The sequence below is a fragment of the Salmo salar genome, chromosome ssa12 (genome assembly GCF_905237065.1).
Source record: "Salmo salar chromosome ssa12, Ssal_v3.1, whole genome shotgun sequence".
Taxonomy (NCBI): Eukaryota; Metazoa; Chordata; class Actinopteri; order Salmoniformes; family Salmonidae; genus Salmo; species Salmo salar.
This window is the reverse complement of record NC_059453.1, coordinates 49,960,612-49,982,465: the sequence shown is the minus strand read 5'-3', so window position 1 is coordinate 49,982,465 and position 21,854 is coordinate 49,960,612. Positions and strand designations below refer to the sequence as shown.

The 21,854-nt window shown below is 44.7% G+C and overlaps 1 protein-coding gene across 4 annotated transcripts in view; it reads right to left on the bottom strand.

Annotated features, from left to right (window-relative positions):
- Positions 1 to 21,854, bottom strand: part of LOC106565213 (plexin-A1) — a 259,984-nt gene that overhangs the window by 39,351 nt on the left and 198,779 nt on the right. For all 4 annotated transcript variants that reach the window (XM_014132076.2, XM_014132080.2, XM_014132077.2 and 1 more), the window contains exons 13-17: positions 20,733 to 20,884; positions 12,392 to 12,515; positions 12,124 to 12,260; positions 7,834 to 8,001; positions 183 to 276 (exon numbers count right to left, since the gene is read on the bottom strand). In XM_014132076.2, coding sequence (XP_013987551.1) covers positions 183 to 276; positions 7,834 to 8,001; positions 12,124 to 12,260; positions 12,392 to 12,515; positions 20,733 to 20,884 — 675 coding nt within the window. The remainder of the gene's footprint in view (positions 1 to 182; positions 277 to 7,833; positions 8,002 to 12,123; positions 12,261 to 12,391; positions 12,516 to 20,732; positions 20,885 to 21,854) is intronic.

Sequence of the window (21,854 nt, the reverse complement as noted above, 5' to 3'; positions counted from 1 at the left end):
ACTATTTCTAGGGGGTTTAGGGTTAGGGTTAGAATTAGTGTTAGATTAAGGGTTAGGTTTTAGAGATAAAGTTAGGCAGTATAGGATTTTGAATGGGACTGAATTGTGTGTTCTCACAAGGTTAGTTATACAGGACGGTGCGTGTGTGCAGTATGTATGCGTGCTGGGTCAGTAGTACTCACGTTGACAGATTGGGCTTTCCCGTACTTGGCTCTCATCTTGGGCTCTCTGATGGTAGCCAGGTTGGTGCCAGTGATGGTCAACAGAGTCCCGCCACTGAAAAAGGGGAAACCATCAACAACAAAACCCATAACAGCACATACACACATAAACATTACAATAACAAAGCCATAATCCCATTCCCTGTTCGATCGCATCAAAATATTGAATAAGGGCACTTGATGTTTTTTCTAATATTACAGAAGGCAGAGGGTGAGTCCAAAATGGGCCCAAGGGATCCGGTCTAAAGTTGTGCACTATATAGAGCAGGGGTACTCGAGTACTATTTGAGAAGGTCCGGTCACACAAATTTCCTAGGTGGCAAAGGTCTGGATGGATGTTGTCATTTATCGGCGTAGTAACAAACCCCCACCTTGCAACCCCAAACTGTTCACACCCCTCTTGATGGAGAGAAAATAATCGCAGTTTTAAAGCTAATTTCCTGCAATTCTGCAAATTCTTCCATGCCTTATGCGTGTTTATATGATAACAGGGGTCGAAGCCTGAGCATGTGTGTATTTATGATTATTTTTCCCGGGACCCGAGGACCGTATTGACCCTGTTCTGGGCCCGGATCGTTGCTGCGAGCTGAGAAGGGGGGATATAGGGAATAGGGTGCCATTTGGGATGCAGTCAAAGAATTAGGGAGAGGGACACCAATTACCCCTGAAACCTCCATCCACTGGAACACGCGATTTTTCATCTAATATCTTGCAGTTATACCCAGTGATATCTTCCCTGATATCTTGCAAAAAGGCTATAACAAGCATACCATGGATGAAAGGCCTCTGGTAAAAAGTAGTGCTTTATGAAGGGAATAGGGTCCCATTTGGGACGCAGTCCATATCTTCCAGAGAACCACACGTTTGCCTGATAATTCACATTTTTGTCAAAGTGAAAAAGGCCATCCAGTTACGGCATTAATGTTAATGCGTTCTCGACACCGTAGAGTATTTGAGCCGTTTCACGCACTCCATCAGAGGTAATGATGGCAACGCTAAGGCACTTGCATATTAAAAGCTTGTTTAAACTCGAATAGCTTCAGGGAAGGGACCAAAATACTAGATTATTACCTCAATGAACTTGCCCGGCTACCCAGACTCCTTGCTCCGGCCAAACGCTACGCTATTGCCCATGGCCATTCTCTGCAATGAGTCTGGATCTGAGTACCTCCCTGACCCTTTGCCGAACGCGAACACATACGGGGGCCGTCTCATTGGTCCAGAAAGCGATTGGTTGGGCCAGAGCCAGAACACACGTGGGTAAAGTGGCAGTTTGTCATTGGCTTTGATACTCTGATTGGTTAGAGACGATCTAATCGCTGATGACTTTATTTTTTTTTACAACACCACTCGTCACAAACAACTTCAATGATGGCAGTCTCAGACTAAAGTATGTAGTGAACAACAGAGCAGCGGAAGAATTTAGTGTGAGTTGTTAGGTTATCAATGAACCACCTCCAAATGTCTAAAACCCAAAATGATATCGTCCATTTCAGGTACTGGAGAGGTACAGGATGTGCAGGCTTTTGTTTCAGCCCAGCACTAAGACACCTGATTAAATGAATCGTCGTCTGTGTGAAGATGGCACATCCTCACCAAAACACTCATACATTCCCCAGTGTGTGTGTGTGTTAAATGTTTCTGTTGAAGGGCCCTGTTTTTCAGTCATAATTCATATCCTGCCATAGTTAACATGTTTTTTCCCCACCATTTCACCTGCAGCAGTTAAGTGTGTTGAAGAAATGTGTGTTTAGAATCAGGATTTGCTAATTGTGTATGGTAAGCCCCTCCCACCAATATGAGTTGATTGAATACAGCAAAAACAGGTTAAGACATTTTTGAAAATTTACTAAAAACTAAACAGAAATACCTTATTTACATAAGTATTCAGACCCTTTGCTATGAAACTCAAAATTGAGCTCAGGTGCATCATGTTTCCATTGATCATCCTTGAGATGTTTCTACAACTTGATTGGAGTCCACCTGTGGTAAATTCAATTGATTGGACATGCTTTTTAAAGGCACACACTTGTCTATATAAGGTCCAAAGGTTGACAGTGCATGTCAGAGCAAAAACCAAGCCATGAGGTCGAAGGAATTGATCGTTGAGCTCAGAGACAGGATTGTGTCGAGGCACAGATCTGGGGAAAGGTAACAAAAAATTTCTGCAACATTGAAGGTCCCCAAGAACAAATTGGGCTCCATCATTCTTAAATGGAAGAAGTTTGGAACCACCAAGATTCTTCCTAGAGCTGGCCACCTGGACAAACTGAGCAATCAGGGGAGAAAGGCCTTGGTCAGGGAAGTATCCAAGAACCCAAAGGTCACTCTAAAAGAGCTCCAGAGTTCCTCTGTGGAGAAGGGAGAACCTTCCAGAGGACAACCTTCTCTGCACGACTCCACGAATCAGGCCTTTCTGGTAGATTGGTCAGACAGAAGCCACTCCTCAGTAAAAAGGCACATGACAGGCCGCTTAGAGTTTACCAAAAGGCATCTAAAGACTCAGAACATGAGAAACAAGATTCTCTGGTCTGATGAAATCAAGATTGAACTATTTGGCCTGAATGCCAAGCGTCAAGTATGGAGGAAACCTGCCACCATCCCTACGGTGAAGCATGGTGGTGGCAGCATCATGCTGTGGGGCTGTATTGCAGCGTCAGGGACTTGGAGACTAGTCAGGATCGAGGGAAAGATGAGCGAAGTACAGTGAGACACTTGGTGAAAACCTGCTCCAGAGCGCTCAGGACCTCAGACTGGGGCGAAGGTTCACCTTCCAAGAGGACAACATCCCTAAGCACACAGCCAAGACAATGCAGGAGTGGCTTTGGGACAAGTCTCTGAATGTCCTTGAGTGGCCCAGCCAGAGCCCAGACTTGAACCCGATCGAACATCTCTGGAGAGACCTGAAAATAGCTGTGCAGCAACGCTCCCCATCCAACCTGACAGAGCTTGATGAATCATTTCACAAGTTCTGAATTCAGCTAACAGGGCAAAACAGTTGAATTGTTATATACACAACCTTCAGTAACCTCCAACTGTTTGTTCACTACCCGCTATTCAAAGTGCTCGGAACAAATTAAGGGAATCGTTCACAAACATTGGCACATTCTAAGATCCGATGACAGTATCGGTATTGTGTTTTCGGACCCTTCCTTGGTCGTATTCTCACGGGGCAGAAATCTCAGAGATCAATTGGTAAACTCATTTACCATCCCCAAAAAACCACGCACAACGTCTATTTGCGCCTCTCCAGATGGAAACTACAAGTGTAATGGCTGCGCTCAGTGCAATGGCACTTATTTTACATTTACATTTGAGTCATTTAGCAGACACTCTTATCCATTTCATTTCATGCATTTTTTCCCCTCTTTTTTTTTGTACTGGTCCCCCGTGGGAATCGAACCCACAACCCTGGCATTGCACACACCATGCTGGCGTTGCAAACACCATGCTCTACCACCATGCGCTACCAACTGAGCCTTTAAACACCCCCAAACAGGGAAACTGAAGCTATCACTTGCTCCACTAAGGCAGTTATTTATCTTATAACTTGTCCTTGTAGTAAAAATGATGTTGGCAAAATGAAGCAGGAATTCCAAGTACGAACCTCGGAGCATCTTAGTACCATTAGGGGCAAAAACTTGACGTACCCAGTTGCGGACCACTCGATATCGTCCCTAAGTTATATCGGCATCGAACACGTCACCCTCCCTAGGAGAGGGGATGACCTTGACAATTTGTTAAAATCTTTCATTTAAAGACCCTTGCTCCCCTCAGTCTCAACATAGACTCTGAAGCCATTCTTGTGATTATTGTGACTTTGCTATTCATTATAAATGTTGTAGGCCTATGTAGCCAAATTGTATATATGATCCCATGCTATCCATTCATGTTTTTTGTATGTTCTATTTATATCTGAAAATTAACCAATGATATCAAACCACACCCAGCCATGATTACAGACACCTGTGTGTCCTTTGACATATATAAACTAGTGACCCGCAGTGTTTGTCATTATACCCCAGTCCACCTAGTCATGCTGCTGCTCCAGTTTCAACTGTTCTGCCTGTGGCTATGGAACCCTGACCTGTTCACCAGACGTGCTACCTTGTCCCTGACCTGCTGTTTTCGACTCTCTCTACCGCACCTGGTGTCTCTAACTCTGAATGCTCGACTATGAAAAGCCAACTGACATTTACCCCTGAGGTGCTGACCAGTTGCACCCTCTACAACCACTGTAATTATTATTACTTGACCCAGCTGGTCATCTATAAACATCTTGGCCATGTACTGTTATAATTTCAACCCGGCACAGCCAGAAGGGGACTGGCCACCCCTCAGCGCCTGGTTCCTGTCTAGGTTTCTTCCTTTCTAGGGAGATTTTCCTAGCCACCGTGCTTCTACGTCTGCATTGCTTGCTGTTTTGGGTTTTAGGCTGGGTTTCTGTATAGCACTTTGTGACATTGGTTGAAGTAAAACGGGCTTAACAAATACATTTGATTGATGAAGACAGCTTGTCTGTCGAAACGTCAGGTTATTAAATTATTGCATCTGAGCTCCTAGAGTCTACGGCTCTCCTTCTCTTTTTCAAGAAATCAAGTGGCCAACCTTATTTCTCACAATGAGAACGAGTTGCCAATTCCTCATGTATTTGTTTTATGCTTATTGCACATTTCTAAAAACAGACTAGACAGCGAGTATAGTAATCTTTATTTTACTAAAATGCTACTAGCGATACGTGTTACACTAACGGGCGCGCGACAAACTGAGCATTCATTTTCCAGAATGAACGTTCATTGGTACATCCGTTTTAGTAGTGTCTGCTCTGCTCCAAATTTGAGGAGTTGAAACAAACAGGGTATGGTTCGAAAGGTTACCTTCTCCTCTATTATAGTAAAATTATGTCTCCATGTGTTTTCGTATGCATATGACCGATTCTGTTGGACCAAACCTCAAATGCAAATAGAGAGTTTAAACCGTTTGTCAGAGAGGAAGAAGTGATCTCTCACCTTTGTTGTTGTAAGTGGTAGGGAGAGGGGCCTTGGGAGAAAGAGGAGCGCTCTTGCCAAAATCTGTCCAAAATAAGCCCAATGCATTCCTATGCACTTATTTCGAACCTAAGATTGGTCGCCTGCCTTCCCACCTCTGGGACAACGACTCCCATTGTTAAGGCAGAGACATGAGCATCTCGTCATTATATACCGATCTCTGGTGTAAATGGGAAGGTGCACAGCACAGAAGAAGCGAACGAGACCAAAAAAGACAAAACAAAAAAAGCAACTTGATTCTGCGATACAGGCATTTAGAATATTGCATTCATTCGATATCGCCCAGTCCTGACCCAGACTGTGGAATAGCTGGTTCTCTGAACTTTTCACCATTTGACTTTTTCAACTCACCTGACAATTACCCATAAGGACAAGGGTAACATGGGCAAGAGTCACGTCCCCACCAGACACCCCCTCTCAACCACAGGAGGCTGACCTCCCTAAACCAGAGTGACATGACGCAATGTGACAAGTTTGAATCAGTAAGCATGCAAGCTAACCTGCCCTAGGCTCACCTGCTCATCTGTGTAAAGACACTAAAGCAAATACTTGTTACAGACAAAGGGGTCGATAGAACACCACTCAGGAGGTGGCAAGGTGGAGTGGGGTAACTAAGAGTGGCACTTGGTAGGAGTTGACTACTATTGTACTGATTCCAGGTGACGTTGAGAAACACATTCCTATGTGACATCTCCCCTGTGCCGTTTCGTCACTGTGAGGTTGGCACAGGGAGACCGTCAGTGTCCCAGCACAAGCTGAAAAGTAACAAGTGAGTTGTGTCGACCCTCTATGTTTAACCAACGTTGTGTGGTGAACGTGTGTCGGAACCACCTTTGTTGTTTGTTGCGGGCGTGTGAAAAAGGTTGCCGGAGAGGATGCGGCGACAAATTTGCTTTTGCGACATACACACGTCATGATTGGCCGGGAGGAGAAACAGCCAATCCCCCGGGAGCGGTGAGAAAAACACCAAATAACAAGCGAGCCAGTGAGGTCAAGTTCCCTCCTGAGGCTAACGCTAGCGACACTAACACCTTTTCCTCCTTCTTGCTACGTCTCCACTCCTTCATTTCACACCTCAGTTCCAAATGAGACCGCTCGCCTCCTCGCACCTCATTCGTGTGTCGAGCCTGCCGATCGTCTCTCTGCCCCTACGGAGATTTAAAAACGCTTCTCCTATTTTCACCTCTACTATCCCCTCGTGGTGTCTCCGTAGTGGTTTGTCCCATTCCCCCTGGCGACTGGCGGACATTTTTCGGTCCGACGGCATCATGTCTGTTTGGGTGCCCTTGAAATGCAGCTGCCAATCATCCGGTGGCTGAATGGAAGCACTTAAATACTTTGTGCATACTTTCCAGGGTAGCCATTTTAGGTTTACCAATTAGTTGCTCATTGTTTCCTCACCTGGATCCACTCTCCATTGAACTTGCTTTTCAATCTTCTATGGGGTCCTTATAAGAGACTATAAATTCATATTAAAAGGGGCACTTGACCACTTTTTATCACATATCTATTATGTCCAGCAGCACCCGACCAGCTTCTAAATGTGTGAAAATGGACATTTTCTACATGTAGTCAAAGATATATACAAGGAAAAGGACCTCTTATGGTGACATCGGGGGTCACTTTAAAAATAATTGAGTTTCGAGTTGAAAAGTGTTGAAATGTCCCTTATAATAAATACCATATAATGTCTTTATAATACATTACAAGACAGGTGACCTATAGAAGGTGTTCCAGAAAGATATTACTTCAGTCAATTAGACTGTTTGAGTTGATAGAAGGCCACATTACTATTTAGGGAGCATCAAGTGTGCTATCTGCCTCCCTGCCTGAGCAATGAACACCAACTCAGTTTTTCTAGGTCATTCTTTCAAGCCCGTTTTGCATTGGAATCCACTTCCTGCTCTGTACACAGCTTGTGTTTGTTCATAAATATTCCTGTGGCAAACTGGCTCACTACATTGTCTCATTTGAATAAGTCTGACAATATTTATACAGTCTTTGCGTCGACTGCAACACAAACTACCAGCGGCTTTCGAGTCCCTTTTCAGCAAAGATTTGCTGTTGTATCCGTTTTCAGGGGGAAAATAATGTGGTAAAAAATACCAGCGCCTGCGTGTTTGATATCACTCGATACTGTGTGTGAAACTGAAGTGTGCCTGCAGCATACTTGGCTCAGTGCTAAGACTAATGCCCAATCCCAAATCAACCCCTACCCGCTGTGCACTTGTGGAAAATCTGAGACGACTGGATTGGTCTAAGCAATATAGTTGCAAGGGGACGCTAGTGCCACATTATTTGCCTTACACCTATCCAATCCTCTCAGATCTCCAAATATAACTAAAATAAAACTGTCCATCAAAAGATCTAAAGCAATCTGTTAAGACCGGTTAAGACTAGTTCCAACCAGTTTTCGACCACGTTCTGTGTCCACTGGGTAGGAGTGCTGATCTAGGATCAGCGCTGCGTCTAAGATCCTAATGATTATATAGACAGAGCCTAGATCAGCACTGGTCTCGGATGCTTTGTCGATACAGGCCCAGTTCCAACCGGTTCCCACTCACCTTGCAATACTCCAGTCAGGTTCGATCTTGAGGATGGTGGGGTCCTCGGTGTAGTTGAACTTGACCTCTGGGTTCCTGAGCTCAGCTGAGTTGATGTCCACCATGACGGGGGTACCGCCGGGAGTCAGACCCGCCGGCGTCACACACACTATCTCCCTGGCACTCCGCCTGGAAGGGCAGAGGGAGTGTGTTACATGAGGAAGGAACATAGGCCGTCATTGTAAATAACAATATGTTCTTAACTGACTTGCCTAGTTAAATAAAGGTTCAATTAAATAAATAAATAAAAACAATGGACAATAAAGTATGTCACCGTGTGATGTGTGTATTTGACATGAAGGGAAGAGTATGTCACACACACACACACAGAGTGCAGAGAGCCCCATTGCTTTCAGCATTTCAGACGGGGGTTTCGTCAGACAGACATACCCAGAGCTCTGGCTTCAAAGACCTGCTCTCTCTGCTCTCTCTCTCCCTGACTGATCTGGAGTGGCAGAGGCCCAGAGAACGCCGGTCATCCCTAGATGATGCAACCCCCTCAGACACCTAGCCAGCTGTGCTGTGTTACGAAAGTTTCGCGGTTCGGGTTAGTTGGACAAACTTTGCACTCTACTTCCATCTCCTCTGATGAAATGTTTTTGTGTTGGCAAAGCAGACAGCAGAAGCCTGCCGTGTTTGAACATCTGCATAATGTGAGTGTTCCTGCGAGTGTACATATTAGGATGCATGTGTGTGTGTGTGTGTGTGCGTGCGTGCATGTGTATATATGTTTGCAAGATTCTGTAGAATGCATGTGAATCGATGCACATGTATGGCGCGTGCGCATACACACGGTGTGTGCATGTGTGTGTGTGATGAGTGCACACACTTAACTATCCTACACAACGGCTATTTCATACACAAATCCCATCTGTTATGGACAAGAAATTGAGAGGAGAGAGAGGGAGAGAGAGGGAAAAAATACTAGCGAGACGACAGCAGCTGAGGGGGAACTAAGTGGAAGGGAAAATAAGCAAGGATGCTTTTCCGCGAGCACATCCCTGCTGTCTCGTAAGAAGCAATTTAAAACACCCCGTCTTCCAGGGCTCCGCTGAAAGGTGTACGGGGAAGAAGGGAAGGAAAAAATAAAAAAGTAAAGCGCCTTTTCCATATTCCGCTTGCACCACTATGTTGCCCAGGCAACCGCATCCACAACACTCGCCGGCGACACCCGCGGTATGCCGTACATATTTTGACAAGGTTGTTGTCAGCCGGTTCAAAAGAATGGGAAAAGAGAGTGAACGAGAAAGAAAGAGAGAGAGAGAAGGGGAAGAAATTGGTTTCAGAGGGAGATAAGTGGCTGAATGACTCGGGTAAATAGGCTTTGATTAAAGCGGCCGCGTTGAACTTGGAGATGAAAGACAAAACGTTTGGACGTGACGCGCAAAAAAAGAGAAAAACGCTTTCCAAGTCCATTACTTTAGAGACATAGAATGTTGCTAAGCTAGAGTGGGTCTGAAAGAACAATGATTTGTATGTGCTGTGCGAGGTTTGCATCTCAATAGTCTAGAGTGGTTTCCTCTCCTCGCCTTCATCTGCACTGCTATAAACTAGACAAGGTGGCATCAAAACTCCGGTGGGAATCCATCACCTTGAATTCACCTATCCTGTGTTTTCAGATCAATGCAGATGAAGGTGAGGAGAGATGAAGGGACCTTTAGACTATTGAGATGAGCCCCATGTGACTGGACCAAAACAGCTCAATATGTAGCCCATCATACAGTATATTATCGATATTGCCATCAATTTAGATCATAGTATTTTTGGTAATTCCAATACTATATCAAAAGACAGCAGCTTTCGTTTCAGAGCCAGTCAAGGATTTAGCTCAACACGTTTTCCCGATATCAACAGATGCCATTGCTGCACGCATATATGCCTCTTGTACAAACCATGTCACAAACGGCTGTCTATATACCACCCACCAATCATGTTGATAGTGCCTTGTGCACAATTACGTCTTAAGCTAATTGGTCAGGAAAAAAACAGTCTGCGTTGCAAGGTAAATGTATGGGTATATCCTGGGTCTTTTACTACGGTGAAGAACGTTTGTCTTCTCCCATGTTCTCCTCTGATTCAGTTCGCTTTCTTTTCGTTTTCTATATTTCAGAGAAATTTCCAAACCCTCTTCTTTGAGAGGTGTTAACGAGGCACTCGTTCTTCCGTGAGGTGTTCCTGCCATCTGCTAACACATGTTCATTTGAGGCTTTAGATGAGTGCACGGTACACTGCGAGTTCGCTGTGTGTGTGTGCGAGTGTATATATGTGTATATATGTACCAGTCAAAAGTTTGGACACCTACTCATTAAAGGGGTTTTTCTTTATTTTTACTATTTTCTACATTGTAGAATAATAGTGAAGATATCAAAACTATGAAATTACAAATATGCAATCATGTAGTAAACAAAAAAAAGTGTTAAACAAATCAAAATATATTTTAGATTTGAGATTCTTCGAAGTAGCCACCCTTTGCCTTGACAGCTTTGCACACGCTTGGTATTCTCTCAACCAGCTTCGTGAGGTAGTCGACCTGGAATGCATTTCAATTAACAGGTGTGCCTTGTTAAAAGTTTATTTGTGGCATTTTTTCCCTTCTTAATGCATTTGAGCCAATCAGTTGTGTTGTGACAAGGTAGGGGTGATATACAGAAGATAGCCCTATTTGGTAAAAGACCAAGTCCATATTATGGCAAGAACAGCTCAAATAAGCAAAGAGAAACGACAGTCCAACATTACTTTAAGACATGAAGGTAAGTCAACACGAAAGTCAACAAGAACTTTGAAAGTGTCTTCAAGTGCAGTCGCAAAAACCATCAAGCGCTATGATGAAACTGGCTTTCATGAGGACCGCCACAGGAATGGAAGACCCAGCGTTACCTCTGCTGCAGAGGATGTTCATTAGAGTTACCAGCCTCAGAAATTGCAGGCCAAATAAATGCTTCACAGAGTTCAAGTAACAGACATCTCAACATCAACTGTTCAGAGGAGACTGTGTGAATCAGGCTGTCATGGTCGAATTGCTGCAAAGAAACCACTACCAAAGAACACCAATAAGAAGAGACTTGCTTGAGTCAAGAAAAACGAGCAATGGATATTTGACCAGTGGAAATCTGTCCTTTGGTCTGTTGAGTCCAAATTAGAGATTTTTGGATCCAACGGCTGTGTCTTTATGAGTCGCAGAGTAGGTGAACGGATGATCTCTGCATGTGTGGTTCCCACAGTGAAGCATGGAGGAGGTGTGGGGGTGCTTTTCTGGTGACACTGTCAGTGATTCATTTGGAATTCAAGGCACACATAACCAGCATGGCTACCACAGCATTCTGCAGCGATACGCGATCTCATCTGGTTTGCGCTTAGTGGGACTATCATTTGTTTTTCAACAGGACAATGACCCAACACACCTCCAGGCTGTGTAAGGGCTATTTGACCAATAAGGAGAGTGATGGAGTGCTGCATCAGACAACCTGGCCTCCACAATCACCCGACCTCAACCCAATTGAGATGGTTTGGGATGAGTTGGACCACATAGTGAAGGAAAAGCCGCCAACAAGTGCTCAGCATATGTGGGAACTCCTTCAAGACAGTTGGAAAAGCATTGCCAAAAGAGAATGCCAAGAGAGTGTCAAAGCTGTCATCAAGGCAAACGGTGGCTACTTTGAAGAATCTAAAATAATATTTGATGCCTTCACTATACAATATAGAAATAGTGAAAATAAAGAAAAACCCTGCAATAAGTAGGTGTGTCCAAACATTTGACTGGTACTGTACGTGCGAGTTAGCGTGCGTGTTTCATCATGAAAGACTATGGAGACAGAGAGCACTCGCTACAGGAGAACAGACATCTCCGTGTCGTGCCTTCTCACCTTTTCTAGCTTCTCCTGTAGAGTGTTGGAGAACTTACCCAGCCCGTAACATATAGCACAAAAGGGAAACGTAATTCACGTAGAGCATTTTTCAACCCAAATTCCAGATCACTTGTCGTCAACGGAAAGCAAATAAGAAAAATCCATACACACAGACCTCGGTCATCCCCATAACAGAGGAAGTCATTCCTAACACAAACGGTGGGCAGTCATTCCCAAAACAAACGAAGTCATACCCGTAATAAGCCATTCCCATCGCAAATGGCGGGCGGTCATTCGCATCCAAAATTCTGGTTCTTCATTGCCATAACATCAAAATAAACCAATATAGTTAGCAATGCAGCCTTAAACACAACAGTCATTGTTACAGGGTTGTCAGAGAGCTCACCTCTCGAAGCAACAGGGGTGGAGGCCGATCTTGACCGCCACAGCGCTGCCTGCATTGAGGTGGCTCCCCTCGATGGTGATGCGGGTGCCCCCCGAGAGGGGGCCTTTGGAGGGCAGCACACGCGTGAAGTAGGGAGACTGGGGAAGAGGAATACATCAACACATGTCAGGAATTCATTTGTTCTGGGATCAACTGTTTTTTTCCCCCAATGATGAAAGGACACAACATTACAGAAGGACAATTGAGCACAGGTATGATTGGGGCTTACCACAAAAGTGAAGGCCTTGGGTGAGATGGCTTTGTAGTCGGCGTGTGTGCAGTCCCTCACACACACTTCCACGTGAGCCTCTTGCACTCGGTAACCTGTCGCGTCAGCCAGCTTACACACGATCCTGAGAGAGCGAGAAAGAGAGCGAGAAAGAGAGCGAGAGAGAGAGAGCGAGAGAGTTGGTGAGTGACACTACAAATATGATCATCATAACCATTGACCTATCCACAGCATTAGTCCAAGGGTAACCATGCCACAGAGTATAGCATAGCCTTGCCCATATCCATAGCCCGGGATACAGTGTGTGATGGTGATGACACCCACTTGTACCTGGAGAGGTATGATAGGAGAGAGAGGCTCCATTTTGTGTCTGTACGACGGTATTAGAGGATATTATAACCCCATAAGCCTTGTGTTTGGCTTTGGGCGGCGGCTGGCCAAATGAAAATCCATTTTAGAAATGATTGAGGCAGAGGACGAGCGTCTGAGGAGGTTGGGCACCGCAGGCGAGAACACACACACAGACATGGGCACATGTCAGTAATCTGCGCACGCACGCACACACACAACGGATTGTGCACACACACACGTAGCCCTAGACCTCATGTTTCACCCGCCTCAGACACTCCAGACTGTTAATTAGCCAAATAGAACGAGAGAGAGAGAGAGAGAGAGAGAGAGAACGAGAGAGAGAGAGAGAGAGAGAGAGAGAGAGACGCGAGAGAGAGAGAGAGAGGCGAGAGAGAGAGAGAGCGAGAGAACAGGGTTTAAGTGGGGGGAGGGTGGTGATTAATTGAACGAGCTCGTATCCTTCCCATCTCGTTGCTGTCCCCTCCCTCCCTCCCTCCCTCCCTCCTTCCCTCCCTCCGCCTGCGATGAGTTATTAACTCTGCTGCTTTTGTCCTCGCTGCAGGTGGCCACGGCAACCGCTCTCCATCGCTGCAGCGATGACGTCCGCATTCCGATGCAATTGTTTATTTGTTTGGTCTCACGCAGGGAAAGACAATGATTACAGCGAGGAGACTTTTTAGCAGATAATTAACATTCTCACTGGAATCATTACAGTGAAGATAAGGGGACTATTAAGCAGTCAAAGTGGAAGAAAATAAAAGAGAGAGAGCTTAAGAAGCTTGATGAGATGTACAGTTTTGTTGGTAAATGTGTGTACACTCCATTTTGCATGTGTGCACGTCTGTCTGTGATGTACAGTTGAAGTCGGAAATGTACATACACCTTAGCCAAATACATTTAAACTCGGTTTTTCACAATTCCTGATATTTAATCCTAGTAAATATTCCCCGTCTTAGGTCAGTTAGGATCACCACTTTATTTTAAGAATGTGAAATGTCAGAATAATAGTACAGAGAATGATTTAGTTCAACTTTTATTTCTTTCATCGCATTCCCAGTGGGTCAGAAGTTTACATATACTCAATTTGTATTTGGTAGCATTGCCTGTAAATTGTTTAACCTGGGTCAAACGTTTTGGGTAGCCTTCCACAAGCTTCCCACAATAAGTTGGGTAAATTTTGGCCCATTCCTCCTGACAAGAGCTGGTGTAACTGAGTCAGGTTTGTGGGCCTCCTTGCTCACACACACACTTTTTCAGTTCTGCCCACAAATTTTCTATAGGATTGAGGTCAGGGCTTTGTGATGGCCACTCAAATACCTGGACTTTGTTGTCCTTAAGCCATTTTGCCACAACTTTGGAAGTATGCTTGGGGTCATTGTCCATTTGGAAGACTCATTTGCGACCAAGCTTTAACTTCCTGACTGATGTCATGAGATGTTGCTTCAATATATCCACATAATTTTCCTCCCTCATGATGCTATCTATTTTGTGAAGTGCACCAGTCCCTCCTGCAGCAAAGCAACCCAACAACATGATGCTGCGACCCCAGTATTTCACGGTTGGGATGGTGTTCTTCGGTTTGCAAACATCTCCCGTTTTCCTCCAAACATAACAATGGTCATTATGGCCAAACAGCTCTATTTTTGTTTCATCAAACCAGAGGACATTTCTCTATTAAGTATGATCTTTGTTCCCATGTGCAGTTGCATACCGTAGTCTGGCTTTTTCTTTTAATGGCGGTTTTGGAGCAGTGGCTTCTTCCTTGCTGAGCGGCCTTTCAGGTTATGTCGATATAGGACTCATTTTACTGTGGATATAGATACTTTGTACCTGTTTCCTCCAGCATCTTCACAAGGTCCTTTGCTGTTGTTCTGGGCTGTGTGGTCCCATGGTATTTATACTTGTGTACTATTGTTTGTACAGATGAACATGGCACCTTCAGGCATTTGGAAATTGCTCCCAATGATGAACCAGACCTGTGGAGGTCTACAATAGTTTTTCTGAGGTCTTGGCTAATTTCATTTGATTTTCCCATGATGTCATGCAAAGAGGCACTGAATTTGAAGGTAGGCATTGAAATACATCCACAGATACACCTCCAATTGACTCTAAAGCCATGACATAATTTTCTGGAATTATCCAAGCTGTTTAAAGGCACAGTCAACTTAGTGTATGTAAACTTCTGACACACTGGAATTGTGATACAGTGAATTATATGTGAAATAATCTGTTTGTAAATAATTGTTGTAAAAATGACTTGTGTCATGCACAAATTAGACGTCCTAACCGACTTGCCATAACTATAGTTTGTCAACAAGACATTTCTGGAGTGGTTGAAAAACAAGCTTTAACCTAAATGTATGTCAACTTTCGACTTCAACTGTATGTGACCTGTGTGTGTGTGTGTGGGCTGAGCTTGACCAGACCTTATTCCACTACGACCTTCCTCCAATCTCCACACCGTGCACACCATTTAACCCTTAACCTCTGATGCTCATTGCCGTAACCCACCTCCCCACCCTAACGCCTCCGCCATCACAGCTCTGACAGGGTTACGGAGATGACATGGCCAGTCGCCCCCAGAGTCGCTCCATGTGCAGGACACCCTGCGGTGCCTGGCTCCACTCCTACTCCCCAGGCGCTCTCTTTTGATGACTTCTGTAACCGTAATAGCCTTGGTTTTATGCATGTTAACATTAGAAGCCTCCTCCCTAAGTTTGTTTTATTCACTGCTTTAGCACACTCTGCCAACCCGGATGTCCTAGCTGTGTCTGAATCTTGGCTTAGGAAGTCCACCAAAAACTCTGAAATCTTCATCCCTAACTACAACGTTTTCAGACAAGATAGAACGACCAAAGGGGGCGGTGTTGCAATCTACTGCAGAGATAGCCTGCAGAGCTCTGTCCTGCTATCCAAGTCTGTACCCAAACAATTTGAACTTCTACTTTTAAAAATCCACCTCTCCAAAAACAAGTCTCTCACTGTCGCCGCCTGCTATAGACCCCCCTCGGCCCCTAGCTGTGCTCTGGACGCCATATGTGAACTGATTGCCCCCCATCTATCTTCAGAGCTCGTGCTACTAGGTGACCTAAACTGGGACATGCTTAACACCCCAGCCATCCTACAATCCAAGCTTGATGCCCTCAATCTCACACAAATTATTAATGAACCCACCAGGTACAACCCCAAAGCCGCAAACACTGGCACCCTCATAGATATCATCCTAACCAACGTGCCCTCTAAATACACCTCTGCTGTTTTCAACCAAGATCTCAGCGATCACTGCCTCATTGCCTGCACCCGTAATGGGTCAGCGGTCAAACGACCTCCACTCATCACTGTCAAACGCTCCCTGAAACATTTCAAGCAAGCCTTTCTAATGGACCTGGCCCTGGTATCCTGGAAGGATATTGACCTCATCCCGTCAGTAGAGGATGCCTGGTTATTTTTTTTTAAATGCCTTCCTCACCATCTTAAATAAGCATGCCCCTTTCAAGAAATTTAGAACCAGGAACAGATATAGCCCTTGGTTCTCCCCAGACCTGACTGCCCTTAACCAACACAAAAATATCCTGTGGCGTTCTACATTAGCATCAAACTGCCCCCGCGATATGCAACTTTTCAGGGAAGTTAGAAACCAATACACACAGGCAGTTAGAAATGCCAAGGCTAGCTTTTTCAAACAATTTGCTTCCTGCAACTCAAACTCTAAAAAGTTCTGGGACACTGTAAAGTCCATGGAGAATAAGAACACCTCCTCCCAACTGCCCACTGCACTGAGGATAGGAAACTCTGTCACCACCGATAAGCCCACTATAATTGAGAATTTCAATAAGCATTTTTCTACGGCTGGCCATGCTTTCCACCTAACTACCCCTACTGCATTCAACAGCACTGCACCCCCCACAGCTACTCGCCCAAGCCTCCCCCATTTCTCCTTCTCCCAAATCCATTCAGCTGATGTTCTGAAAGAGCTGCAAAATCTGGACCCCTACAAATCAGCTGGGCTTGACAATCTGAACCCTTTCTTTCTAAAATTATCTGCCGAAATTATTGCAACCCCTATTACTAGCCTGTTCAACCTCTCTTTTGTGTCGTCTGAGATTCCCATAGATTGGAAAGCAGCTGCTGTCATCCCCCTCTTCAAAGGAGGTGACACTCTTGACCCAAATTGCTACAGACCTATATCCATCCTACCCTGCCTTTCTAAGGTCTTCGAAAGCCAAGTCAACAAACAGATTACCGACCATTTCAAATCCCACCGCACCCTCTCCGATATGCAATCTGGTTTCAGAGCTGGGCATGGGTGCACCTCAGCCACGCTCAAGGTCCTAAACGACATCGTAACCGCCATCAATAAGAAACAATACTGTGCTGCCGTATTCATTGACCTGGCCAAAGCTTTTGACTCTGTTAATCACCACATCTTCATCGGCAGACTCAGTAGCCTTGGTTTCTCAAACGATTGCGTCGCCTGGTTCACCAACTACTTCTCTGATAGAGTTCAGTGTGTCAAATCGGAGGGCCTGCTGTCCGGACCTCTGGCAGTCTCTATGGGGGTACCACAGGGTTCAATTCTTGGGCCAACTCTTTTCTCTGTATACATCAATGATGTCGCTCTTGCTGCTGGTGAATCTCTGATCCACCTCTACGCAGACGACACCATTCTGTATACTTCTGGCCCTTCTTTGGACACTGTGTTAACAACCCTCCAGACGAGCTTCAATGCCATACAACTCTCCTTCCATGGTCTCCAACTGCTCCTAAATACAAGTAAAACTAAATGCATGCTCTTCAACCGATCGCTGCCTGCACCTGCCCGCCTGTCCAGCTTCACTTCTCTGGACGGTTCTGACTTAGAATTTGTGGACAACTACAAATACCTAGGTGTCTGGTTAGACTGTAAACTCTCCTTCCAGACTCACATCAATCATCTCCAATCCAAAGTTAAATCTAGAATTGGCTTCCTATTTCGCAACAAAGCATCCTTCACTCATGCTGCCAAACATTCCCTCGTAAAACTGACCATCCTACCAATCCTCGACTTCGGCGATGTCATTTACAAAATAGCCTCCAATACCCTACTCAACAAGCTGGATGCAGTCTATCACAGTGCCATCCGTTTTGTCACCAAAGCCCCATATACCACCCACCACTGCGACCTGTACGCTCTCGTTGGCTGGCCTTCGCTTCATAATCGTCGCCAAACACATTGGCTCCAGGTCATCTACAAGACCCTGCTAGGTAAAGTCCCCCCTTATCTCCGCTCACTGGTCACCATAGCAGCACCCACCTGTAGCATGCGCTCCAGCAGGTATCTCTCTCTGGTCACCCCTAAAGCCAACTACTCCTTTGGTCGTCTCTCCTTCCAGTTCTCTGCTGCCAATGACTGGAACGAACTACAAAAATCTCTGAAAGTGTTTCCAATTATCTCCCTCACTAGCTTTAAGCACCAGCTATCAGAGCAGCTCCCAGATCACTGCACCTGTACATAGCCCATCTATAATTTAGCCCAAACTACTACCTCTTCCCCTACTGTATTTATATATTTTATTTATTATTTTGCTCCTTTGCACCATATTATTTATATTTTAACTTTGAACTTTCTTCAAATTACAAATCTACCATTCCAGTGTTTTACTTGCTATACTTTATTTACTTTGCCACCATGGCCTTTTTTGCCTTTACCTCCCTTAGCTCACATTGTATATAGTCTTATTTTTTTCTACTGTATCACTGATTGTATGTTGTTTTACTCCATGTGTAACTCTGTGTTTTTGTATGTTGTCGAACTGCTTTGCTTTATCTTGGCCAGGTCGCAATTGTAAATGAGAACTTGTTCTCAACTTGCCTACCTGGTTAAATAAAGGTGAAATAAATACAATTTTAAAAAAAATTACCCTGGCAACTTCGGCGTGTGGACCACCACCGTCACCACCATCCTTGTCATCAAGCAACGCGCCTTAATTGTAACAGGGGTTAAGCATTAGCCCCTGGCGCTTGGAGGTGATTGTGGTGGTGACATTAACCTGTTAGGGCTAGGGGGCAGTATTTGCACGGCTGGATAAAAAAAATGTACCCGATTTAATCTGGTTACTAATCCTACCCAGTAACTAGAATATGCATATACTTATTATATATGGATAGAAAACACTCTAAAGTTTCTAAAACTGTTTGAATGGTGTCTGTGAGTATAACAGAACTCATTTGGCAGGCAAAACCCTGAGACATTTTCTGACAGGAAGTGGATACCTGATGTGTTGTATTACCTTTAAACCTATGCCATTGAAAAACACAGGGGCTGAGGAATATTTTGGCACTTCCTATTGCTTCCACTAGATGTCACCAGCCTTTACAAAGTGTTTTGAGTCTTCTGGAGGGAGATCTGACCGAACAAGAGCCATGGAACGATGATGGCCCATTAGACACCTGGCGCGCGAGTTCATGTTGGGTACCCTCGTTCCAATACGTTATAAAAGAGTATGCATTCGTCCACCTTGAATATTATTCATGTTCTGGTTAAAAAAGGCCCTAATGATTTATGCTATACAACGTTTGACATGTTTGAACGAACGTAAATATATTTTTTCCCCTCGTTCATGAAGTGAAGTCCGGAGGGCTTAGATCATGTGCTAACAAGACGGAGATTTTTGGACATAAATGATGAGCTTTTTTGAACAAAACTACATTCGTTATGGACCTGTGATACCTGGAAGTGACATCTGATGAAGAGAATCAAAGGTAATGGATTATTTACATAGTATTTTCGATTTTAGATCTCCCCAACATGACGACTAGTCTGTATCGCAACGCGTATTTTTCTGGGCGCAGTGCTCAGATTATTGCAAAGTGTGATTTCCCAGTAAGGTTATTTTTAAATCTGGCAAGTTGATTGCGTTCAAGAGATGTAAATCTATAATTCTTTAAATGACAATATAATATTTTACCAATGTTTTCTAATTTTAATTATTTAATTTGTGATGCTGACTTGACTGCCGGTTATTGGAGGGAAACGATTTCCTCAACATCAATGCCATAGTAAAACGCTGTTTTTGGATATAAATATGAACTTGATAGAACTAAAAATGCATGCATTGTCTAACATAATGTCCTAGGAGTGTCATCTGATGGAGATTGTAAAAGGTTAGTGCATCATTTTAGCTGGTTTTATGGTTTTGGTGACCCTGTCTTTGAATTGACAAAACATTGCACACAACTCTTGTAAATGTACTGTCCTAACATACTCTAAATTTATGCTTTCGCCGTAAAACCTTTTTGAAATCGTAAAACGTGGTTAGATTAAGGAGATGTTTATCTTTCAAAGGGTGTAAAATAGTTGTATGTTTGAAAAATTTGAATTTTGACATTTATTTGGATTCAAATTTGCCGCTCTTGAAATGCACCTGCTGTTGATGGAGTGCACCACGGGGGGGGACGCCTGCGTCCCACCTAGCCCATGACGGTGACACAAGCAATATATTTACTTGTTGGTGGCCTATGTGGTGGTTGGGGGGGGGGGGGGATGCAGCATTCCTTTTGTCCTTTATGTCTCTAAAGAGATCAGGTCCTTAATGTCAGCGTCACACTATGAGTCAGTGTGAGTCTGTGACGTCAACCTGAATTGAAAACGGACGAAAAGGGTGCTTGCGCGAGCTCTGTATCTCTCTGGGGATGGAAGGGAGTCCATCAAGTCTCCTAGGAGACCAGGAAGTAAGAGAACGCAAACAATGGGTTAAAAGAGGAGGAACGGGAGAGGGAGAGACTGGAGCATGTGTGGACAGTGCAAGAGAGATAAATATATATCTATAAAATAGGGCTAACGGGGGAGGAAGGGGGAGGGAGGGAGGGATAGACACAGACCAGGAGAGAGAGAAAGAGTAAAGCATCAAAACAGAGGACAGAGGCCGCAGTTAAAAAAAGAGCGAGAGAAAGAGAGAGCGAGAGAGAGAAAAGTAGTGAGGAAGAGAGAGCGAAATTAAAAGTTGCTCACTGTTCAGCGCTGATGTACTCGGCCTCCACGGGGGTGCAAGCCACCTTGCCGATGCGGACCCCTGTCTGGATGTCCTTGAACTGCAGACCCAGGTTCTCCCCCGTGATGGTCAGCATGGTTCCACCCTGTCTGGGACCCGTCTCTGGAGACAACTGGAGAGAGGACAGAGATTAGGGTTGTTCGAAAAAGAAACATAATTTACTAGACCAAGGAAAGGCCCTCTGACTATGGCACTTTGACTGCACCCTCATAGGTACAGTCAATTCGGTTGAAATGGTATTGTGAACCGGAATGTCCGTTCGAGTAGCCTATATTCTTGTTCGCCAGAAAATCTTCGAGAAGTCTTCAGCTATGTGAATGTCTATCGAGAGAGACTAGTAGTGTACATCTAACGTTTCCACAGGGTGCAGCGTTATACTTTGACCACAAATGTGGTACAGGACCTGGACGAAAGAAAAAAAAGGGAAAAACTGAGGCACAAGTTCATGTCCGGTCCGCTGACTATTTGCAACTCCCACAAGTGATCTTGAACACAGCTTAGTGTCCGGAAAAGGTTGCGTTAGCAGTTACTACGATGTTTCTTCACCCATCCAACTCCTTTGTCAAAACCTCTCCCTCTCCCTCTCTATTAATCTACTAAATGCTATTAGAAAGAGTTCAAGTTATGACCCTTTTTCTGTAGTGAATGACCCTGAGGGTGCTTTAGAGGTACTCACAGTAATGGCTGCCCACAGCTGCCCTGTACTAATCAGTGGACCATTCATCTTGCCCCATACAGACAGCGGCCCTGTCTCTATCGTTCATCACTAGCATGATTAAGACCTGCGCTAATTACATCAGCGCTGGGGGCGACTTCCATTTGTCTGACTCCCCTCTCCCTGGTTATTCGCTCAACCCCCCTACAACTGCTGGTCTTTGAGGTGACATTTTGACCCCCGGCTGGACATATTTGGTGTGTGAGTGTTTGCATGGAAGGTTAAACACATGTGAGGTAAGCACTCTCACGGGCATTAGTGTCTCTCGCTCTCTCTCTCACACACACACACACGCAAATGTGCAAGAAAACACACACACACACACACACACACACACACACACACACACACACACACACACACACAC